This window comes from Passer montanus, unplaced genomic scaffold, assembly GCF_014805655.1.
Source record: "Passer montanus isolate IOZ18808 unplaced genomic scaffold, ASM1480565v1 scaffold53, whole genome shotgun sequence".
Taxonomy (NCBI): Eukaryota; Metazoa; Chordata; class Aves; order Passeriformes; family Passeridae; genus Passer; species Passer montanus.
The window spans coordinates 5,676,211-5,697,406 of NW_024370263.1; the positions used below are offsets into that span (position 1 = coordinate 5,676,211).

Below are 21,196 nucleotides of genomic sequence, written 5' to 3' on the forward strand. Positions count from 1 at the left end.
CAGCCTTGCTTCTATTTGTCCTTTCCTCTCTCTCCAGTTCCACCCCGTATGGAACTCCTTGATACGCGTCTCCTGGTTTAATTCACTAATCTGGAGAAGGAAAAAAACCAAACTAAACCAGTTTCCTTCCCAGGTTAGTGAGTTTAAAGGGGCTGGTAAGGATGTTACGAGCACCCCAGTAAATGTGAGAGCCAAGGTGGGAGCAGGCTGGGGCTCACCCCGCTGGGAGCCAGAGCCAGCAGAGCAGCCCAGCTGCCTGCGGAACTGCAGGCCACCTTGGGACAGAACACTAAAAATAAGCTGGACACTTTATATCCATCTTGAATGTAAAGAATCTTTCCAAAACTCTTCAGGAGTTTTACCCTTGCAAGCATTGGACTCGAGCTTGTTTCCAAACTGAAGCACGTTTCCACACTCTGCCTTCCCTACCCCCTCCAATTTAAGGTACCACAACACATTAACCGAGCACCAAACGAGGAATTTGGAAAATGAATTATCTTAAATTACCAAATTATTCTGCAGATTGCTGTAATTACACTGGTCATATCTGTTTGTTGTTCTTACAACCACCACCTGCCCCTGCCCCACCACACAATTATCAAGACACCTTTGGACTTCTCAAAGGTGGATCATTTTACACGTTACCAAACAAGACAACACCAGAGAATGCACATTTAGAAATACCATTTATAAAAACAGAAATTTATTGCAAAATAAAAAAATAAAAAACCAAAAGGAACCAAACTGAGATTAGGTTTCTTGATAAAAATTATTCACACAGCATTCATGTTGTGATTTTTTATTTTATTTTGAAATGAAACCATTGTACATTGTACAAACCATAACTACCGATGGAATAAATAAGTGAAAAATTATACTGCTGTACAACACACACACACAAATCATAAGATGGAAAACGATTAGGTATTGAAGAAAACAAAATTCTTTACACCTTCTAACAGGCCCTTAGAGATAAAGAACATTCCAAAACATGACAATGCTTATGTATGAAGATAGCCACCCAAAACCGGTATTTTATACTGCCTTGTTGATTTTAATTTTTTGTTGTTGTTTTGTAAGTGCCAGCACTTTTTGGAATGTTTAACAACTACTTTCCCAAGCATAAAAATTCCAAGGAATAGTTCTGCTATAAAATGTTTGGCTGAGTAAATCGATTATCTGGAAGGCCTTCCCACGTGTTCCACAAACTCAGCTAAATTACTTGCTTGCTTCTAGTTTCTTTTTTTTTTTTCATATTTTTTGTTATTTATTTATTTATTTATTTATTTGTAACTGAAGCTCCAACATTCAGCATTGTAGCAAGGAAGCACTTCTTGATATTTGCACTATTTCTAAAACATCAGCTGTATGAGAACTTTCAGTCATCTTGAAAAAAATTACATCTCTCCTCCTGCTCCATCTCTCAATGCTTTCAATAAACCCTTTTACAGTGAGTTCATAAAACAAGTTTTGGGTAGAGATAGGTCCAAGCCAAAAAAAGCTGGATTTAGATCTGGTTTCAAACCTCAGTGGATTTGAATTCCATGTTCTGGTTTGGTCCCATCTGTACTTTCTGGCATTAAAATGTGTTCAATCACATCCGTTGGCCCATAAATGTTATCAGGCACTTCAAAAAAAGACTAATAACAGTCTTATACACTATTTTGGATTTCTTCATACCAGATAATGTCAAAGTCTCTTCCCTCAGAGACTGACAATAACAGGTCTAAGGAACCCAAATCTATCTGCTTGTTCAGTTGTCTGTTGTCACTAGAATCTCTGGTTAAAATAAAAGATCTGAATGCATTCTGTAGAAGCTGTAAATAAAGGATTTCTAGCTCAGAAATAAAGCCTCTAGGAAGATGGTTATGATGCCTTGTCTCATTAGCCACAGAACAATGAACAGTTCTGAGCAGAAGCCACAGGAGAGAAAAGGAAGTTTATAATTAAACCTGGTTGATGTCAATAATGCCAATAAATGTTTCTATCTAATGAAAAATTTGAGGTATTTTTAGTGCTATTTATATATTTTATTTCTTCCTAAAGTACAGGAATTAGTTCCTAAATGAAAAGTCTATTTACTCCCTTGGAAACGTCTACAAAATGAAAATTAAAAACTTGCTGCGATGCACCTGAAGGGAGGGATTAGTAAACACGACTACTTGTCAAAGGTGGCATCAATTTGTTTTGTTTTAGCATTAAGAATAATGAAAAGTTAGTAAATCAAAAATATTTAAAAGTTTGAATCTTTCTAGATTTGCCCATTTAATATATCAATAGAACTTCTCACAAAATATCACTTAAATCTGAATGTAATATACATACAAATCAATCATCATGGACCAGTTATCCACATTTTAGGCATACACACAATTCAAGAGAGAATTCTACCGTTTCATTGCATATATTGTGCAAATTCAGTTTTTGGCTCCTCATTTCCTTATTTTCAGAATGTTAATGGACTTCATGATCAGACCAGAAATCCCAAAATCTTATTAGGGAGCACGCTGTTTTCATGAATGATTTGCAATCAAATTTTATTCAGTTAAAATCCAAAATGTTTTATTTCAACATAAAGGAAAAGCTGAGTGTCATAGGTTATTTGGGGTTCAATCCTACAAACATCTTATGGAAGGTCAGTATTGGCTCCCCACTCCTCCCTCCCCCTTTCCCTCCCCCCAGTTCCTCATTATATTTCCTAATAAAGTGGTAATTGCAAACGTAATGCAGTAGTCTAAGTGCAAGCCATTTTCACTATTGGAGAATTCAGACCTATATCAGCTTCACAAACCTAATTTATGAAAAAACGTTATCAACTGGAAGCAACTTTTTTTTTTTTTTTTTAATCATCTAAAAAAGTATTTACAGTTTTTCAGTTTACAAACCACACGCAACCATCTCCAGAGCTGTGAGATCGTGTGTTAAATTGCAGGTTCCATCTCCCCCACCAGGAGAGGACAGAGCCGGGGCCCGATCCAGCAGCAGGATGGACACATGGATGGATGTGTGTGCATGGAAGTGGGAGATCAGGGGTTTATTCCCTGGAAGTACAAATACCACTGGAAGACCAGACCCTCGTGACCTGATGCAGATGGTTCCACACTTCTGCTTGCCAGGAATTTGAGGGGAGCTGCACCTACCTTGTGCCTTTCCATTAGTTCAGTTAGCATAAGCACACTTCAACGATAATTGGAAGAGAAGGAACGTTCCCAACTGGAGTTAGGAACTGGACTATGGAAACAACAAGGCTTATTTACAAGACTTGCTGAAAGAGAATAAGGAACCCCCCTCCCCCAGTACAGTATTTTCCTGGAACATAGAAGTAAACATCTCATAATGAAACAGTACAATGAAATCCAGTTCAGTGAAAACATGATATCAAAAAAGACCAATTGAAAATAAACTCACTGTGCATCAATCCCTTTGATCCTATTTATGTACATAGTGGAACTTTCCTGTAAAGCAAGTTGTACCCAGTACAGAGATCTGGACCTAATACTAAGTATTTTAAGTGCCTGTGTTATAATATCTATTCAGATCTGGACTATAAATGGTAAACAGATCATGTTAACTTCTGATGAAGTTAAGTATTTAGAAGACCAAATTTACAGTTGCGAATGCCATGCATTCAATAAAAGATCTCCACTATAGCTGCTAAAATAAAATATCAAGCTCCTTTTTCTCCTTGGACTCCAAGAGTGAAAATGGCTTCCTGATTTGTAGTTGTTTAAAAATTTAAGCACCAGGGATTTAAAACTTAAAAACGAAACAAAAACCCCAAACAAAAAAAGAAAAAAGCCTTACTACATGGCATTATGCAAACATAGGCCACTTTGCAAAGGAGACAGTTGCAAAACAACTTTTAAAAGTTAGCACTGTTTTCAGAACACAAGGCACAAAACAAAAGCAGACATCACGCCAGAACAATGAACTTCACATGAAAGCTAATACCTGACCTGTACCATCCTTAAATATCTTACAATGTTAAATAGAGAAATGAAAAAAAATACAGCAGCAACATAATTGTAATTTTGACTTTAGAAACAGTGCGTAGACCCCTCCTGAGTTGTTTACTCCAACCAATTCAGAGACAGTAACTTAAAAGTTCTCAATGTTTGTTTCACAGGAAAAAGTTTTCAGTGTCTGAGAAGTTAAACCTTTGTTAGGCTTTCTTGGATTTTTGCTTGGTAACTTGAAAAGTTAGGAGTTCTGTCCTCATCCAAGAGAAGATGCTTAAGTAAGGTTGTTCTATAATTAAGCCCACTGATGTACCTTACATAAAAACTGACCAGAAAAATCTATAGTCTAAATCTCTTCAACACTTTGTTGGGAAGCCTCTACTTTCATCTTTTTAGAAGGTGGCACTCCTTCAGAGTCCTTAATGAGGGGGAAAAGAAAAACAGCCACGTTATCATTGCACTGAAGTTCAGGCACCACAAACATCAAACAAACAGCACCAACCAATTCCCCAGCGTGTGATGTGTCCCAGACAAAGCATCCCTGGATGCCAGAACATGGCCCAGTGCTGCCTTAAATCACTCCTCTACTTACATCTTACCTCTTTGCACTTGTTGTCATCTACAAGGAGCAAAATTCTAGTTCCAGGCTAAAACCCACAGTGAATATTCCAAGGAACAGCCTCGAGGGAGGGTGCACTGAAACTGAGGACCCACAGGAAAAGCAGGAGGAGCAGGGCTCTGCCTGAGCATCTGCACTTGTCCTGCCCTGAGAAGGGCACAACTGCAAGGACAATTTCTTCCTCCCACCCACCCAGAATTTTTCAGTGTCTCAGTGAGTAAATGAACACCCAAGCATCCACAAATTAACTCTCCTAACTGCCACAAACATTTACCTTTATAGGAGGTGTTCTACTTCTGAATGGTCCTCAGAGGGTCCAGTAGGTTTGTTCCAAGCAATTTATTAATGTAAAATGTTAATATTCACTTAAAAACATGGTCTGGTTTAAGAAACCAAGAAATCCATCAGACCAATCTGGTTTTACTGTTCCAATTCAAGCAGCCAGGAACCTGGACCACAAAACCAGGTACAGGCACATTTAATACTCTACAGCTGCTTTACTGTCCTCACTTTGGAAATGAATGGAAATACACAACTGTCCTCCTTATATTTTCTTTTAAGTAAAAAAAACTTTTCCAAGATCCATGCAATCGGACTATTGCATTTAAAGTTACCTGAGAGTTTTTAGATGCCTCTGTAATTAAATCATTTTCTCCAGAGGACTGAATTTCTGCTTTCTCTGAACTATTCATGGAATTTTCCATTGAAGACTGTGAATTCTGTTCATCAGAGGTATCTGAAATGGCAAGAAATAATTTTAAGCAAACAAATGAAAGCTTTCAGGAGGAGCTTTCCAGGGTATTTTCCCATTAACAACATTCCCACCACATCCATGTCACCCACATTGTAACTATTAATGAAAGCACACACAACAAGTGTATGAATATGATGAATTGAGCTCAAACTCCAGGATCACAACCCAGCTGCTGCCAGAGCAGACCCTGGGATCAGACCCTAGAGGGAGCCAAGCTCCTGCACAGCCTCAAAGAGGATGCCTGAGCCCTCAGCAAACCAGGCAGGACTGCAAGGCAATTCCTTCAAAGCAGAAGCAAAAGGCTGAAGTGTTACAACTAATGATCTAAAAACCAGTGGCTAACCAGAGAGAATAAAGTTACCTGAATCAAAATTCAGCCGTGTATAGAAAATCTTTTTTTTTTTTTCTTGATAAGGTATTTGAGATAGAATTTAGAAATTCAGCTAACTAGCTTAACCACTGAATTTTTAATTCTGGTGGACAGGTGTGAAGAAGTCCTCCAGCCCATTATAGCTGTTACTTGCATTTTTTGTTGGTTTTGGGGGGTTTTTTTGTTGGTTGGTTATTTTTTTAACCTCTTCCCTCTCTCAAAACCAGACTTACAGAAGACTCAAGGTTAAAGCACCGATTTATTTAAACAGGGGACAGGAAGCATATAAAATGTATTCCTAGATCCCTGACCCAAAGATTATATGAATTTATTCCATATGAAGAGAAATGCAAGATCAAACAAAATTGCTGGACAGCTTTGGTTAATGAAGATGCCATAGCCAGTGAGTAATGGACATTTTTGTGGTGTACTGTATAAAAAGCTTCACAAGCATTTCTGAATTCCAGACAAAGTGATGCCCATCATGAGCATCTCAAAGATCACAGTCAGTGAACTCGGGCAGAATCCCATCCTGTCCATGTCTCACCAGAAAAGCATCTTCATGCTGATAAAGAAACAAGTCCCAAAGGTCCAGAGAAATCTGAGTTTTGGTTTTTGCTGTGTATCTCTCAGCCCCCACTGAGCTGAGGAGCACTCAGCCATGTTCCCATCTCCCTGTGACAAAGCCAGCCCCAGCTCATCACTGCTGCTCTCTTCCAGCTGCTCCTGATGAAACACTCAGCCTGCTGCTGACCTTTGGGCAAGGGGATCCATACCTTCCATCACCAAGCCTCAACTATTCCAATGCCTGCAGGACTTGTGCACACAGCAGAATGCTTTGAATCCACCTGTTTTATTTAAGAATTCCTCATTAAGCACTTCTGACCACACAAAGTGGCTTACAGGAACCTCCCTCATCTCAGTGGAGTAGCATGAGATAGACAGGCAAGGTCATTAACCCTGTCCAGCTGAACAATGTCCCAATTGCAGGGCTCTGACTGATCACAACCAGGTAGATAAATGCTTAATAAATTGTTTAACACAGCATTTAGCCAAGTGAAAAACCCTCATATTAATAACAGGAGTTTTTTGACATTATGTCTCCCGTTCATTTTATAACACCTGGCTCTTAATCCAGAGGATTTTCCCTGAACCTAAATTTAACCAGGGGAACATGAATGCTCTCTAACAGGTTCAGACAATATTAGACCAAGGAGTAAATCCTTACTCTTTACTGTGGCCAAATATGCACAAGTGGAGGTATTATTTGCTCTGATTTATTCCAATTTGGTGATGGTTCTGTTGTCAAATTGTAACCCCAGTTAACAATGAGAACACTTAACATATTTGACCACTATGGCATTACCAAGATAAAAGTTCTAAATTTAAATTGGTCAGTGGATCTACTGAGTGAAGAACTAAATCAGGAGGGCATAATTTAATTGCTTTGGTATGGGAAGAATTCTGCAACCACATCGTTAGAATGGTGTTAAGGACATCTTTTATCTGTTATAATAGGACAAAGAAAGTTATCTTCCCAAGAATATAAATACAGAGCATGTTTCAATTACCCAAAATACCATTTAAAGAGTGAGGGTCAGAACAATCCCTTAACCCACATGTATTTTTAATCTGTCCACAACTGCAATAGAATCTTGTAACGCTTTCAGAAAATTAGGACAGAACTCAGAGCTAACTTCTGAATAAGTAGCAAGCAGGGTTAAGAGAAAAGAAAGCTTGCATTATAGTTTACAAAATTTAAAAGTAATTTCAAAGTATCTCACCTCTATTTTACTGTCACACTAGGGCATCAGCTTTCAGAGATCTACACAAACTAATACCTTCCAGGACTTGTGTGATTACACGGTAGCAGCCATTTCAAAGATGATTTTAAATTATTTATTCTTTCAAGACTGAGTTTTGAGAACAATAAACCAGTATTTTGTTTGTTTCTCTCTGAAAAGATCCCTGAATGTCAGTGTGACCTTTCCAGTTGTATGAAAGATCACCAGCAGGTCACAGAAATTGTGGCCCATTTCCACATAAATGCTGAGAATTCAGAAACCATCTCTTTCAAATTATTATTTTCCAGTTCTTAAAGTGGATAAGCAAATAAATAACACACTAAAGGATAACTTTTTTTTTTTGTTTGGCTTTCAAATGGCCCTCCCAGCTCACCTTCTGAACCAGGCTGCTCCTTTGCCTCTGCCTGAGTTTCGTCAGACTTGACTTCAGTGCCATCTGCTTGTGTTGCCAAGTTCTGCTCTGGTGCTGGGCTGGAATTACTGCTGTTTTCCTGTTTTATTGGAGAAGCATCAGCTATTGAACTCTGGTTGCTATTGTCATCTGTGAACACAAGAGTGAAAACCAACCAAGATGTGACAAGATACAAAGCACACCTTAATTCTTCCGTATTATTCCCTGATAACATATGATATAATTTAGCTCATTAGGGATCAAGTCCAATCATTTAGACTCACACTACACATCCAACTTCTTTCCACACCAGCCTAAGGAGTTTTCAAGCAGTTACTAAAAATCTAATTCTAATTTTATACATTAAAACAAAGGGTGTTTTACTCAGATCTGATGCAAAAGAACCCAGAATTTTGTAACATGAGCAAACCAGATCAGCCAAATGGCAGTCTCATGTAACACAGGGCTAAGCAAGTTCATGCTGCACATTTCCAAATACCCATCACTCCAATGCTCAGATAAGCAGATATTTTTGAATGGAGTCCTGAAGGTCAAAAAAAACCGACCCAAAACCTCTTCAAGGTGAAATGCAACATCCAGTCCCAAAATCAACAGTTTCTAAGTGATAACTGTCCAGAATATTCTCTAGCCCTCAAAGGCCTGGATCACAGCAATCCTCTGCAGCACAGATCTGCAGTTAACAGGAAATATTCTGCCTGTGCCCTCTCCCTGTGACAGGGGTTTAAGTAGCCCAGCTATTATTTTACACATAGCACTGGGCTGCAACTTCCTTAAACCAGACTAACATCCCTGGATAACCAAGAGGGAAGCTCCTGCTCCCTAAAGAAAACTAACCCTGCAAAATATTATGAATTAAGTTACTGGAATACAAGTCAATCCAGCTCCCTCTGCATCTGTACAGCCATTACATCCCAAGGACTTCAGGAACACAGAGGTGCTGCTGGGACCAGCTCTCTCCAGAGCAGCCTGAAGTCAATTCAGATTGAGTTTATCACAAAATTGTACAGTGTGAAATTGTACACTTAAAAACACAGGTGATAAGTGATAAAAAAGCAAGTAGTACATTCACCTCATGGATGGGAGAATCAAGACTTAAAAAAATTAAATTATCTGACCAAGGCAAAAGTTAAAAGGTTTGAAATAGATGAAAAATTAATCCAGATCTGCAAAACCCCTGCTCATTCCTTTAACTACAAGACCACACTTGCTGTCAACACTGCAAAAAGCAACCATGAGGCAGCACAAATGCAAATAAAACTGAAATTAAAAATTTACAACTCACTAAAAAGTGATCCCCTCTTATCAGCTCAAACAGTGCTGTGTTCTCAGCCATAATTGTTATCCAAACACCCAGAAGGTAAAAACCTGAAGCAGAGCTGAGCTGTGCAAGCTGCTCTGTAATAAACACCAGGCTAACATTCAAAAGTCACATTAAAAAAAAATTAAAGTGAAATAAAATTGACCTCATAGTGCCTGAATGGCAAACAAAAATGTTTTCTTGAGCAGTTAATTTCATCAAGCTGCAGCAGAAGGAAGGCACCACAGAGCAGAGCTTGCTTTCTTGGCTCTTGCAGAATTCTCTTGACCTTAATCAGTAAGAAAGTTAATAAGTACAAAACCTGCTTAAATTATAGTAGTTCCCACTGAACCTTTGGGGGATTTCTTGTTCTTCAAGCAGCAAACTCTGTTGAGGTATTACTGCACCTGAGTGCAGTGCTTTGAATGGTAGATATTTCTAATTTTATTTTCATATTTAACTCCACTAACAATTTTTTTCTCCTTCCACTCACAGCCCAAATATAAATGGCATTTAAACAACTGTTAGTACATCCACAGAAGAGAAGTCCAAGGTACCAAGTGAGTATCTGATGGTGTTTTCCATTTTGATTCAAGTCCATACACCAGAGCAGTGGAGCACCGGAGGCTGGTGGTTTACACTCTCACAGCAGTGTAAGAGGGGAATTGGGTCTGACCTTCTCCCACTCACCATGCATGTCCATCATCCCTGGGGAGGAGCTGTTCTCTGGAGTGGTCACTTCAGAGCCACATTTTTCATCTTTGCCCTTTTTCTTGTTCTTATTTTTCTGAAAAACAAAAGGCACCACACACAAATGAGACTACAGCCATGCAGAGAAATCCACGTTGCTGTGCAGAACCCTCCCCACTCAGCACTTCTGAAAGAACAGCTCACAACCCCAAGTGAAACCTCCTCCTCCTCTACAACTAATGCTGTCTCTTCATTAAAACTGAAAGATGGATTAAGAAAAATCAGATTGAGCTAAACCAAAGAGCACAAGCAGCACAGCCCTGTGTGAGCTGTGGTCCCGAGCTGCTCCCAGCCCACCAGGATGAAAACAAAGGAAGGGACCGTGGCATCCATCACGTGGGGAATCTGAGCCTGCTAAGGGATGCAGCATTTGCAATTAGGAGCTGACGTAATCAGCCTCACAGGAAAAAGAGCCAGCTGCACTGCTTTTGGAGATCCTGCCTGCTGAGGAGACAATTCAAAGCCTGACTCCAGGGAGAATGCTCTGAGCCCACCCTTTTGGACAGAGACCATCCTCCAGTGAGGGAAGGAACTGAACCACAATCAAATACTGTCTAACACTGCAGAAGAAATTCAACAACTGATATCTGAAGAGACTTTTCTCTCTACTTTAAACAGATTATTAAGCTTATTTCTAAACTGCATTTTTACTTAGAGAAGCTAGATTTTACTCACTGATGCATGAGATACAGGTGAGAGCACATGGACTTCTTTACCTTTGCAAAATGAAAGGTCAGAGGGGTCATGATCTCTCTCAGGTTTGGTTTTGTTGTTTTTTAAAGGTAAAAAGGACACTTTTGCCACAAAAGAAACACATAAAGTGACTGTGAGCCATTTGAGCTGACAGGTGTTTTTTAAAGAGGTTTAAACATCAGAGTGGTGAGGTTCCAGAGCAGCCTTCCACATCCAGGAGGAGGAGCCAAGCTAATTGTAGTGCAGAGAAATGTCAAAGTATCTACGGAGCAACATGTGAGGGGGGAAGTAATTTAATTTCTGTTCACCAAAATCAAAGACAACTTCCACTTGAAATGGGGAAGGCACTGCTCTCCTATTTTAGTGAAAAGCAAATATACTGTCTGCTCCTTCAGTGGATGAAATTGGATATAAAAAGATGTCCACAACAAAATTTAATAGACAAAATTATCCCTATCTGGTACTCATTGTTAAAATCTACGTGCTTATGTGATTTGTGAGAACTTCCAGAGCTGCAGGACAGAAACATTGCCAACATCAAGCCTGAAACAGCTTGAACTGAAACTGCAGCTGCACAACAGCCTCTACTCAAACTAAAAAGAACATGACTGTAGGACACCAGCATAACTGGTCTTAAACAAGTGTCCCAATTTCAGCAAATCTGGAGCCTCAACCTAGAGATGATGGCTCCAAACACAATTAAACTCTGCTCACAGAAACCATTATATAAACCCATTCTTCATAATAGAGAACCTGACTTTGGGTAGCAGTGACCTTGAAAATTCCTCCAGAAGCTCCCTTAGAAATTCTGTTTCCAAGTCCCACAGCACCCATCCTGCAGGCACAGCTGAGCAGCAGGAAAACTGCCAGAAGCCCTGAGCCTCAAGATCCTAAACCCTGCACTCCCTCTCACACAGTTAGCACAATTTCCCCCCACTATGTACTATAAATAATAAAATCAAGACCAAACATTTGACAACTAGAAAGAATGGACAGGTTTCCCAATTCCCAGGGGGGAACTTCAGAGAGATGCTGCCCAAGCACTGGAAGAACCCCTGAGGTTTACCACAACTCTGACAGTTCCTGAAATCTGTGGGACAACCAAAGCACAGAAAGAAACAAACTCAGTTAAAGCAATCCAAATATTAAAAAAATAGGTCTTAAAGTCGGAATAAGACAAGGTCATGACACTGTCTTGTCTGAAAAACCACCATTTTACACATCTATTAATATAGAAGTTTTCTTCCAATTAAGTCTTCACTCATATTTCAGGTAAAGTAAAAGCACATGGCAGCCCAAGGAAAGAGAACCAAACTTAGGATATGTTTTCTATTGTGTCATTAATTTACTGTGGTGTCATGGGTTAATGTTCTCTCTATCACAATATTACAATTTATATGAGGAGAGCAACAATCATTTTAAAGACCAATTTTAAGTCCTATCAAGTTTGATTTTTACACTTCTTTTTATGCCACACAACAGGATGCACAGACAGAACATTTATCAAGAGAAAACACACACGACAACAGAAGCCTGTGCTGCTGCATTATTTGGTTGGACATCTTAATACAGATGATCCCAGCTCCACAGGATATTCCTACACTCATGTCAAGTGTTTTCCACCTGGTTTTGAGCAGAACAGCAGTGATGCACACACAGAGTATGTTCTCTGCCCTGTTCCAAACCAGCTGCTTTCTTTAAATCACCAGGCAGAAAGAGGGGAAAAATAATGCATGCCATAACTTTCCCTCCCAGTTAGTTAGAGAAAGGTTTCAAACTCAGTTTCAGCTGCATGTTTAACAGCTATGTGAGAACTGATCCCAGCTGACTCCAGGGAGACTGTCACACACCCATCCACATCACTTGCTGTAGAGATCAACATCCCCCTGGAGCTTGCAAGACCCACACCAGCCTTAGCTTAAAGGCTCAATGAAAATCGAAGAATATTTCTTTTGACTTTGCCTAAACAGGAGCATCTACAGCTGGAAAAAGCAAGATACTGCAGGATACTTACATCATCCACTTTAGGCTCTGTTACTGGTACCCATTTGTAAATCCTTAGGGATGTGTCGCCAACTGTCACCCACTTCTTCTCCCTACAAAATTACAATGCAGGAGAAGTTACACTTCAGATTCAGAAGAGAGTGATCTACTATTGTAAGTTGTCAAGAATTTAAACAGGCTATTAAGTAGGATGATCTCTATTACATCGTCTTTAGCACTGCATTGTGCAAATTGTTCTTTGCATTTCACAACTTGCTAGAGCACTGCTAACCTCCAGATTTCTCAGGGCTGTTACTTGACTGGGTGAGTAACTGCAGTAGCAGTAATAAGATCTAGATTAGAGATAAAGTTAAGAAGAACAGCAATTGAAAATGCAGATTTAATGCCTACAATTTTCACTTAAGTTTCTAGACAGCAGAAGAGGGTTCAGACAGACCAGTGTGTTTTTGATTGTCATGAAGCTGTTTAATGGGATTAGAAATCTAGATGCATTTTGACCATCTGAGGTTTATTTGGGGGGCACAAATTTGCTGCTGGCAATTTAATGCTCACTCCACACCCTTGACAGACAGCTCTGCAATTCCAGCTGCAGGACCAAGAGCCTCACAGGGAGCAATCAGTGCCATGGTGCAGACTGCAGCCTCTGAGAGCCCAGCTCTGGGGACAGGCAAGGCTGAGCCTAGCAGAGAGGGGAAAGCAAACCTGGCTGCTGTGTGCACACCCTGCCAGCCTGAGTGGTGACACTGACAAAAGGGGAAGGAAATGTGGCTGCAGGGCAGCTCTGCCTGGGGCTCCCAGGGCTGAGGGATGCACTCCTTGAGCTCTGCACATCAGGGATTTAAAGAAGGTCCACAATGCCAGAGAAATTTCATCACGTTTCTGGGATCAGTTTTCAGGTCACAGATTACCACTGCTGGTTCCTGGGTTTGCAATGCAGCTCTGCAAATGGATCAATTAAAAGTTAACAACAAAGACTGATTCCATTCAATATTCAGGAACATCTGAAATTAATTTGGCATGAGATCTCAGGCTTTTTTTTCCCCATAAACACATTTAAATAATAGATTTGGGATCCAGTTATAGATTAAAAAAAAAAAATGTTCTTTGCAGGATGGGAGAAGCTGGATGTGACTCCAAATACATATATTTATATATATGTGATAGCTCCATTTTTAGAAAGGGCCTCCAGAATCAAAAGCAGCCACACTGTACAAATGTCACAAACATCCTCCTGACTATTTGTTTTAGCTACTAAAGCCAATTTTATATTTTCCCTTTAGAAGAGGCATTTTCCTGTTTAATTAAGAACTAAAGCAAAACTAAACTGTATATAAATGTATTTGATACATTTTGACTCTGTCCATAATGATATTTTAATTGAAGCCCAAAACTATTTCAAATTCATTTCTTTCCCACTGTTCTTCATGGAGCAGTGCTCCCTCAATGTGTTTAGACACAGCCATTTGGGTACACTAGGTGGCTAAAGTGTGTCAAAATCCAATTTCACTCTAATTTGGAGCTCTACATGCGATAAAAATGACAGTGGAGATGAGGGCATGTCAATAATGAGAGCATACTTAATTGTGAAGAGATGATCATGATATAATTCGGGGGTTTTTAAGGATACAAGACAAACTAGATTTATTTCTACTTAAGAAAACCTTTGAAATTATGGAAATAAAACCAACTGGGGTTTTGTTCTGGGTGTGGGGAGAGGTGAATAAATGCTTTTTTTAAAAAATCAAGATTTTAGTCTTTTCCTACAGCAAAATATTACTTAGAGATGCTGCACTGGAAAACCAAAAGTTCAAGATACCTGTTAGCATCTCAAAGCAGCCTCACACAGCATCTTCACTGGACAGACTGTAGAACACAGGAGGAAACCTATATTAGTAACTTTTTCCTTCTAGTATTAAAGTTAGCCCTGACATTTTAACTCTTCTGAGCTTCTTACCACTTTAAGTTTTGATAACCCTCAGCTCTAGGGATTTTTTTAACTGATTTCAATACACAGTAATTCAGACAACAACGGGAATAAGAATATTTTGTGATGGAAGTACACCAACATCCCAGTCCTGCAAACACTTATGGCTAAAGGAAAACCCAACATCACAGTGCTATTATGCAAATATTTTACTTGTGTAAGTATTTACAGTATTGACAGTTTAAGACCATGAAAGTATTAATAAGAAAAAAAGAAGACAACCTCCTCTAAAACTTAATAAAAGCATAGGCAGCACAAACACAAATTTGTTAACAAAGAAACGCAATGACTTTCAGACATATAAGATCAACAGGGTAAAATAATTTCAAGATTTATGACATTTATTGCAAATTAAGTTTAGAATATTATCTGTAATACTTACTGCCTTACCACTTCAAAACAAAACCCAAAATCCAAACAAGCAAACAAAAACCCCAAACCCACTTCTACTCTGAGCATTCACTTTTTAATCTTTCGTGCAAAGACACCATCCCAACCTGCTGATCAGGGACTTTCCTTTTCACTCAGTGAGAACTGACAATTTACTGCTGCTGCCCTGGCAGCGAGTTTGGGAAATGCTGCACAAATCACAGAAGATCCTCACTGGCCCAGTGCTGGAACAGGAATGAGGAACTCACCAACTCTGGTGCTCAGTCTCTTGTGAAACCTTAAACAGTTTCTTCACCTGTTTTCCTGTCTGCTGCACCCACCCACCCCAAGATCCTGACCAGAATTCCACCCCCATCACTCAGTTCCACCTTTGTAAGTGATGACTGAGCAATATCTGTAATTGCACCATGCCCTGTTATTCTCTGTAGGTTGCTCTCTGTGTTGACTGTTGGATGGGAAAAGATGGCTAATGGAACACCATCAACCTGACACTTTATCAGGCTAAAAATGTGGCAATTATCAACTTTATTTGTCCATGTCTAGATGATAAACTCCACAATTTTACAAAAAAACCCATTTTGCCTGTTTTCAAAGCTCTCCTGTTTCTCCATGAATGACTCAGGAGTAACAACAACAAAAAATGGCAAAAGTGAAATATATACAATAATATTTTTTCTTTTAATCTTCCACACTGAGAAGTATCTTGAATATTTTAGTTATAGTAAATTCAGAAACTAATCAGTGCAACAGAAACAAACCCTTACATTTATCTGAAATTGTGTAAAAGCATTTTTAAATTCTGAACTATATCTGCACAGCATTTAAAGGACAGCCAAGGGTACAACGGGTAACCATTAGTATCAACACTTCTTCAGTGCTTATGCCTGAGGCATACTAATATCTCAGAACTTACATCATTATATACTCAATTCCCCATTCTAAATAACCCAAGACTCTCAAATATATTTATACTTTGTTTAATAACACTAAAGCTCCACAGATGAACATCAGATTCCACGTGTAAAAGTAATATATGGGTGAGCAAACACAACAGTGTATATTACACTTATACAGAAAGTGTCAAGGCAGCTTCTGCAGCAGCAGTGAGTGCCAGAAACATTTGATGGCAGAGACACAGAAAGCCTTTACTGCCAATATATCACTCAAGGAAAGGCTTTCCCACTTGTCTGGCCTTTTCCCATGACTACCATTCATCACAGCGAGCTGCATTTACACACGGATTTGCTCCCACATACCCCATCTTCTGCTGGTGATCACGAAGTGACGTCATAATGCTGAATTTATCACATCACACTCACTTGCATTGCAACAGAGTTTGGTGAAAATCACAGAATTATGACCTCCCTGTGGGATCAAGCAAAAGAGAAAGGGGACGGGAAAGAATATGCCATTATTATACACAAAAAGTGCTGTCAGATGCACAAAAAATGATTTTTTTGAAGCGTAGGCTTGCTTTTCCGAGCACGCCTACTGCTGAGGAGATGTTTGTCTAGTGACTAACGTGAAGGAGCCCCAAACACACATGGTGTTTACTGAACAGGCTGCAAATACAATCAAATGCCATGCAGAGAGACTGGACAAGGGCATGTGGTCACAGGCACCTTCTCTCTGGGTTTATCTGAGTAGAGCACACTTGGGGAGCCCCCTGTGATGTACACCTGGTTTAAAGCAAGCCCTGCTCAGCTCCACGTGGCCACAAGCACCTTGCTCACAGCACAGAGAACCACGGCTCACACGTGCCAAAACTCTGCCTTCAGCTTCCACTGAAGTCAAGAGAAATAATCACAAGCCAGAAAAAAGAAAGGTATCATAACTCAAGCGTGGTGACAGCGTGTTTGGGCCACCACAGAATTTCAGTGCATTCCTGCACATACACTGGGTATTTTTACTTCAACTGCCACTGCTTGAACTACAGTCTTAGGAGAAAACCCAACACAGGCTAAAGCAGGGAGGTGGTCTGGGAGTAGCAAACACCCTTTTCCAAAGACATCTTGTTAAGGAGTTCTGTGTCATGACTCCTTTTCAGAGCAAAAGCCTATTTGAAGAAGGAGGCATGAGCAGCAAAACCTGCAGAAACTCAATCTCAGAGCATTACATACCACACAAAAGCATTTTAGCAAGTCTGAATGGAGACAGTGAAAGGAAAATCTACAGCAGCACTGCTTAGAAATCCTAAATAGCCACAGCTCAGGATCCCAGCCAATGGCACCAGGTAAAACAGCCTGTGGAGACTTTTCCCCTCAACTTTCTTCAGGTACTTTCACCAGTTGTCCAGGTTCACCTCTTCCTCCTAAGGTGTTATCACCTGACAGATCAGGGTCAGAAAAAGGACAAAGGACTCCTGAGAAATACTGCAATTCAAAGGGAAGGCAACACAGTGGGATTTCCCTACAGTCAGGCTTACCAATCCCCACCAGGTATTCCAGACCTCCATCCTGACAGGTCTGCACAGCTGTCCTGAAGTCCAGCAGTGCTATGTACCCATGCAAATTATTTCACTGCCTCCCAAAACTTCCTACCACTTATACTTTCCTCCTGCTCATTCCTTGTCTCAGTAGATGTCTGTATTTTCCCTCATTTAATAAATAAAACTTTGACACAAACCAAGAGTGCCTGCAGTATTTTTCTAGTGCTGGTTGAGGGCACAATAATTTTTGCCTCTCTCTTCTTGAGAGCCCACTTGGAATCTAAATGTACCCATCAACCTTTAAAGACAAAAAAATCCTGTGCCATTAATTGAGACAAAATAATCTCAGAGGATTTTTTAAAATAGACTGACAGAAGAATTTTAAGCACTGTTAAAGAAAGGCAGAACTGTTCTCTTACTGTGGAAATTTAACACTTCTGCCACACAAACACAAGGCAACCATGTATTCTGTGAGCCACGTGCTGCATGTTTTCCAAAACAGATGCTCATTCATGAGCGTGGTTTAAACAAAGGAGATAAGGTTACAGTAATCTCAAGATAAAAACGTAACAACTTCACTGTTTACTACCAAGTTCCAGCAATAACCAGAAGAGCCACGCGCTCTGTGAAGGGACAGGAAGAGAGGGGACCTGCATCCAAGCGCTGGCTGTCCAGGAACTCTGATTTTCTGAGGAACAAAGTCTGTCCTGATGATGCTGCCTTCCAGCAGGCACTTTCCCAGATGTGGCAGCACAGGGACTCAGGAGCACCAGGCACAGCAAGGTGCTGCACACCTGCACAGGTGGGTAATGCCTTGGATAAAGCCACTGTCCACTCATCTGAGTTCCCAGCCCCGTCTGCCTCCCTGCCCATCCCTGGCATGCACTGCTCTGAGCACACAAGCCTCACAAAACTGTTCTAGGACATGTTGGATGCAAGGTATTTTAATTTTCAGTGGCTGCATTTCCACAGAAGAGCTGTGGATGGCAACAAATTGCTCCTATTATGCAAATGAAAGTGCACACTTGGAAATTGCCGATGTGGCTCTTCTGAAGGTGCAGGAATTGCTAGTGTGGAAAGTTCAATTTAACAAGCCAAGTCTTCTCAAAACACTGAAACCACAAAACACAGAATCTCTCTAGCTAATTTCCCACTGTATTTGACTGCAGGTGGAGGGGGGTAACCATGAGATTCACCTTCAAATTATGGTTCCTTTAAAAGTAAGAAAATTGCTTTATGTAAATACTTGTGAGGTGCGCACACAAAAAGTCGTATCAATACTCCTGACAATAATCAACAGAAACACTGAGTGACTGTACAGGAACCTTCTACAGCAAGTTGTCTATCATGAAGGTTAAAATGTAGAGAAATCTATTTATTCCAGAAGATTTCTGTTTTACAGAAAGAGCCATAGCAACTGGCGTGATGGCAAAGAGTCCTTGCCAAGAAAAAAAAAATAAATAAATTAGGTATTTTGTTGAATGGCCAAGCTTCTGTCTCTACTCCTCTCTGAATTCCACAAACCAGGATTCAAAAGGAGCGTGCTGCGCTCATGAATGAAATACCTACAGCCAGAACAGTCCCACACGTCCAACCACGCTCCAGCTGGAACAAAAGTCCTGTCACACCGCTGCACATTGTTCTGACCTTCCAAAGCCGGCCCAGCAGTCAGCAAACTGCACTTAAAAACAACACCCGAGTAGAAGAGAGTTCCTGAAACCACCCGAGCTGCGGAGCTGGGGCTGCTCCGGCCCCGACACAAAGGCTGGATTCTTTGAAATCCCCATCCCGTGCCCGGCGTTCCTGGACACACGTCCCGATTCTTTGTCCAACGGGCCCATTCGTGTGCTCAAGGCTATTTAAAACTTAACAATCCATTTCACCCTAATACGAACACTTTCAACTCTGTATTTTGGCCTTTTTTTAACGAAAACAAAGCGGTAGCTGAGGAGGACAATAGAAGTGTCCCCTTGATTTCAAAGCTTCACGCCAGCTGAGCGATGCACAGTAACAATAACGCAAGGGATTTCCCCGCGGATTCCAAATGTTTAAAGAAAGTATTTTAAGATACATGCACGGGGACTGCTGAACAGTCAGCCAACTTGCTGGAAGAAGGATTCACTCCTGAGTCACACCGGCACTGCTCTTTATGCCATCCCAAATGCCCGCACCGACCGTGCAGAGCACGGCGGCGACCGCCGTCCTGTATTGTCTGAACACCTCGCGTGGGCTTTTCTAACAAAAGCAGGGGAAAAAAAGACAAAAGCGGGGAAATGCCAAAACGCGTGGAAGGCCTAACAAAAGGGACGTATTTCACACCGGGTATAACCTTTAATTTTGTGATTTAAGAGAGGTTCCAGGGGCAGTTCGCGCTCTCTCCGGGAGCGTCGGTGGGAGACGATCGCGCTCGGGCTCGCTGCGCTTTTACGCGCAAACCCCGGGAACTTGGGAGGTGAAATCAACCCACAAACAGGCAACGACAGAAAATAAACTCCCGGGAGCTTCACAGGGGTATCCTTAACGTGTTTTCTTTTTTTTCCAGAACACTTCTCCGAGCACTATTCCAAGCCAGAAGAGCGGGCGGCGGAGCCACCCCGGGCCCGCTCCTCGGGCCCTTTGTAGGGGCCGGCGGCGGGAGGCGCCCGGCCCGACCCCGCCGCCCGCCCATGCCCGGGGCGCCCGGCCCGNGCGGGGCCGGTGCGGGGCGCGGGGGGACGCGGGCGCGGGGTCCCGGCGCGGCGCGGCCCGCTCACCATTTGCGCACTTTCTCGATGGCCGCCATCACCCGCTTGATATCATCCTTCGCCCGGCTCCGGGTCTCGGCCCGCACCGACCGGCCCGACATGCTGCTGGGGGGCGGCGGGCTCGGCGGGGAACGCGGCGCTCGGCGCGGCCGGCGGCTCGGTCCGTGTGTCGGGGCGCCCGCCCGCACAATGGGCGCCGTGAGGGGACGGCGGGTGGCGGGAAGGGCGGCCGCGCCGTGAGGGAGGGAGCGGGCTCCGAGCCCCGTGCGGCTGTCGGGGCTGAGGGGACACCGCGGGGACAGCGAGCCGCCCCGCGGAGGAGGTGCCGGGCGGGAAGGAGCCCGCGCGGGGGAGAATGCGGAGGCGGCCGCCGGCCCCGCGCGCGCGGCGCTTCCCGAGTTCCCGTCGCCGCTTTTCCTCGAGTGTTCGCTGGAGCGAGCACAAGACAGCGTTCTTTCCACCGAGCTCAGGCAGTAAGTTACCTCAGAACTAAAAAGTTTATCCGATTTCAGCTCGCCTCTAAAGGGTCGTCAGGAGCTGCCCAGGGAGGCGGTGGAATCTCCTCCCCTTTAGGGAAAAATTGGATGTGGCACTTGGTGCTGTGGTTCAGTTGACAAGGTGGTGACCCGTCAAGGCTTGGATCCCAGAGATCTTTTCCAACCAGATTGATTCTCGTGATTCTGTGATGTCGGGCCGGCATGTGCAGTCTAACAGCATCAAGAGCACAGTTACATTTTACCACAAAGCAAAATCCAGTCCTAAAATCCAGGGCTTTTAAACACCTCCAAGCACTTTAGATAGAGATAATACCTATTTTTGTACAGGGCAGTGACAGATACCCATCCTACCCTTGCACCAGTTGCTGCGACAGACCTTGAACACCGGCTTTGAAACACCTCCAAGCACTTTAGATAGAGATAATACCTATTTTTGTACAGGGCAGATACCCATCCTACCCTTGCAGCAGTTGCTGTGACAGACCTTGAA

At 41.9% G+C, this 21,196-nt stretch overlaps 1 protein-coding gene across 2 annotated transcripts; it reads right to left on the minus strand.

Moving 5' to 3' along the window:
• Positions 1 to 1,089: 1,089 nt before the first annotated feature.
• BCL7A (BAF chromatin remodeling complex subunit BCL7A) lies at positions 1,090 to 20,409 on the minus strand. 2 transcript variants are annotated; one of them, XM_039724695.1, is made up of 7 exons: positions 20,219 to 20,396; positions 16,294 to 16,402; positions 12,674 to 12,755; positions 9,907 to 10,003; positions 7,881 to 8,048; positions 5,193 to 5,314; positions 1,090 to 4,377 (listed from the first exon to the last, which is right to left on the minus strand). In XM_039724695.1, the coding sequence occupies exons 2-7, from the start codon at positions 16,326 to 16,328 to the stop codon at positions 4,306 to 4,308; spliced, it is 576 nt and encodes a 191-aa protein (XP_039580629.1). In that variant the 5' UTR covers positions 16,329 to 16,402; positions 20,219 to 20,396; the 3' UTR covers positions 1,090 to 4,305. The 2 variants fall into 2 exon arrangements, with proteins under 2 accessions (XP_039580629.1, XP_039580628.1); XM_039724694.1 differs by lacking the exon at positions 16,294 to 16,402 and having other exon boundaries at positions 20,219 to 20,409.
• Between the last annotated feature and the right edge of the window lie 787 nt (positions 20,410 to 21,196).